Source organism: Elephantulus edwardii, unplaced genomic scaffold (genome assembly GCF_000299155.1).
Source record: "Elephantulus edwardii isolate Elephantulus edwardi_28Jun2011 unplaced genomic scaffold, EleEdw1.0 scaffold00148, whole genome shotgun sequence".
In the NCBI taxonomy this organism is placed as follows: Eukaryota; Metazoa; Chordata; class Mammalia; order Macroscelidea; family Macroscelididae; genus Elephantulus; species Elephantulus edwardii.
The window spans coordinates 4,302,501-4,304,387 of record NW_006399898.1 but is presented as its reverse complement, the minus strand read 5'-3'; the positions used below and the strand labels follow the sequence as shown (position 1 = coordinate 4,304,387).

Genomic DNA, 1,887 nt, shown 5'->3' with positions numbered 1-1,887 from the left:
TGCCACAGAACTGGTCACTTTGCTTGCTGTTTGTAAATCAAGACTTGGGAAGGGAGACCCAAACCTGGGGAGTGCCTATCTACTGAAAACGCACATCCTACGCAAACGCAAACCCTCCCACCCTCAGAGACGGGAGGTTCACGGCCCGTGAACCAGAGAAGGGAAATGGGAAAGAGAAAAAAAAAACAGGGAAAGTCAGCACTTTGAAAACAAAGAAAACAGGAGATTGAGTGAGTGGGCCCTTCTCATCCTGGGAAGAGATGGAAAATCCCGAGGGCCAGCGAGGCACTAGGATCTGGCGTTGCGTTCGGTCTCGGCCAAGCACTCCCGGACCAGACCTCTGGCGTGAATGATGCCTGGAAGGGAAGCAGAGGCGGAGATGGACCCTCCAGACACGGACGGGCAGGAGAGGGGACAGCCCTGCCAGCCACGGCACCTTCCCCTGACAGGAGCTCAGCACCTCACACAGCTCAAACCTAACTGAACAAAAAGCCCAAACCCTTTGATGTACAGTGGATCCCAATCATAGTGGCCCAAATGGACTGGGCAGAATTGTCCCAGAGGGTGTCTAAGGCTGTATTCAGAACAGAAGACCATCTCCCCCACTCCCAGGTGGTACAGTGGATAGGTATCTGAAAGGTCTGCAGTTCAAACCTACCAGATGTCCCAAAGACCAAAGTGAGGCAGGCAGCTCCTGGGAGACTGCTTCAGTCCTTAGAGGAGCAGAGTAAGGTCAAGGTCACTGCCTTTGCTCAAGGATAAAGCCCTGAAGGCAGGATGAAGGGAAAGAGAACTACAGAGAGGGAGTAGGAAGCACGTGACTTCTTCACAGATGCTATAATTATTGTTATAAAACCAGTGTGAACAGAAGAAAATTTGCTTTGTAAACTTTCTCTCAGATTGGTTCGGTCTGGGTTAGTTTTTCTGGAACCACACAGTGAGTGGAGCAGGGTGGATCCGAACCATCAATCTTTTGACTAGCCGCTGTTGATCCCCTGTGCCACCAGGGCTCTCCCCAGCAGGCTTTTCTCTTACAACTTCTCACTGGGGTTCAAGACTATATAACTCCAGTCAACGATTCGTAAGCATTCTGTTTCTGAGGGCTGCTGAATCCCACCTAGCCTCTCCCTCCCAGCCCAAATGCCTCTCTTTGTCCCGACCCGAGCCTTTCTAAGGAGCTCTGATGGCCTAGTGGCAAGAAACGGTGCTGCAATCCCAAAGGCATGCAGTTTGAGGCCACCAACTGCTTCGCAGGAGAATGAGTAATTCCTCCTGTGCCATCCGTTAACTGCCTCTGAAAACCTGCTGGAGGGTCGGTTCTGAGTCACTGGTACACAACAGCGACACCCCAGAAGACAAGCAGCGAGCGCCCCTGTAGGACCTCCTGGTGGCTGATGGAGGGCCTGTGGTGCAATGGTTAAAGCACTCTGCTGTGCTTACCAAAAGGGGAGTGGGCCAAACCCCACAGCCCCTCCGCTGGACAAAGTCGAGGCAGCTGGCCTCCTTCCCGCCCTCTGGGTCACAAGTGATACCCCACAGAGCTGCGGGCGGCAGAAGCCAGATTCACTCCGATCACAGCACTATTCCATGTGGCCCCAGCCTCTCCCTGAGGCAGGAGGCTCCCATATGTACTTCCTGTTCAGAGCGACACACTCCCTGGAGGCAAAGGTGCTCTGGGAGGAGGGGGGTTCCCCATGAGGACTGGGGGGAGCACAGGTTGGGCTAGCGCTGACTGACCTGGAAACTCCCACGGGAAGACGCCCATCAGGCAGAGCCTGCTGCAGGGACCCCAGCCGCCCGCCCACCTGCCCCACGGACGTCTGCAGGGACCCCAGCCACCCGCCCACCTGCCCCACGGACGTCTGCAGGGACCCCAGCCACCCGCCC

At 55.5% G+C, this 1,887-nt stretch overlaps 1 protein-coding gene across 1 annotated transcript in view; it reads right to left on the bottom strand.

The window, feature by feature from the left end:
• Positions 1-288: 288 nt before the first annotated feature.
• The window catches only part of CDK2AP1 (cyclin-dependent kinase 2 associated protein 1), a 4,553-nt gene continuing 2,954 nt past the window's right edge, over positions 289-1,887 (bottom strand). The window contains exon 3 of the mRNA XM_006894635.1: positions 289-356. Coding sequence (XP_006894697.1) covers positions 289-356 — 68 coding nt within the window. The remainder of the gene's footprint in view (positions 357-1,887) is intronic.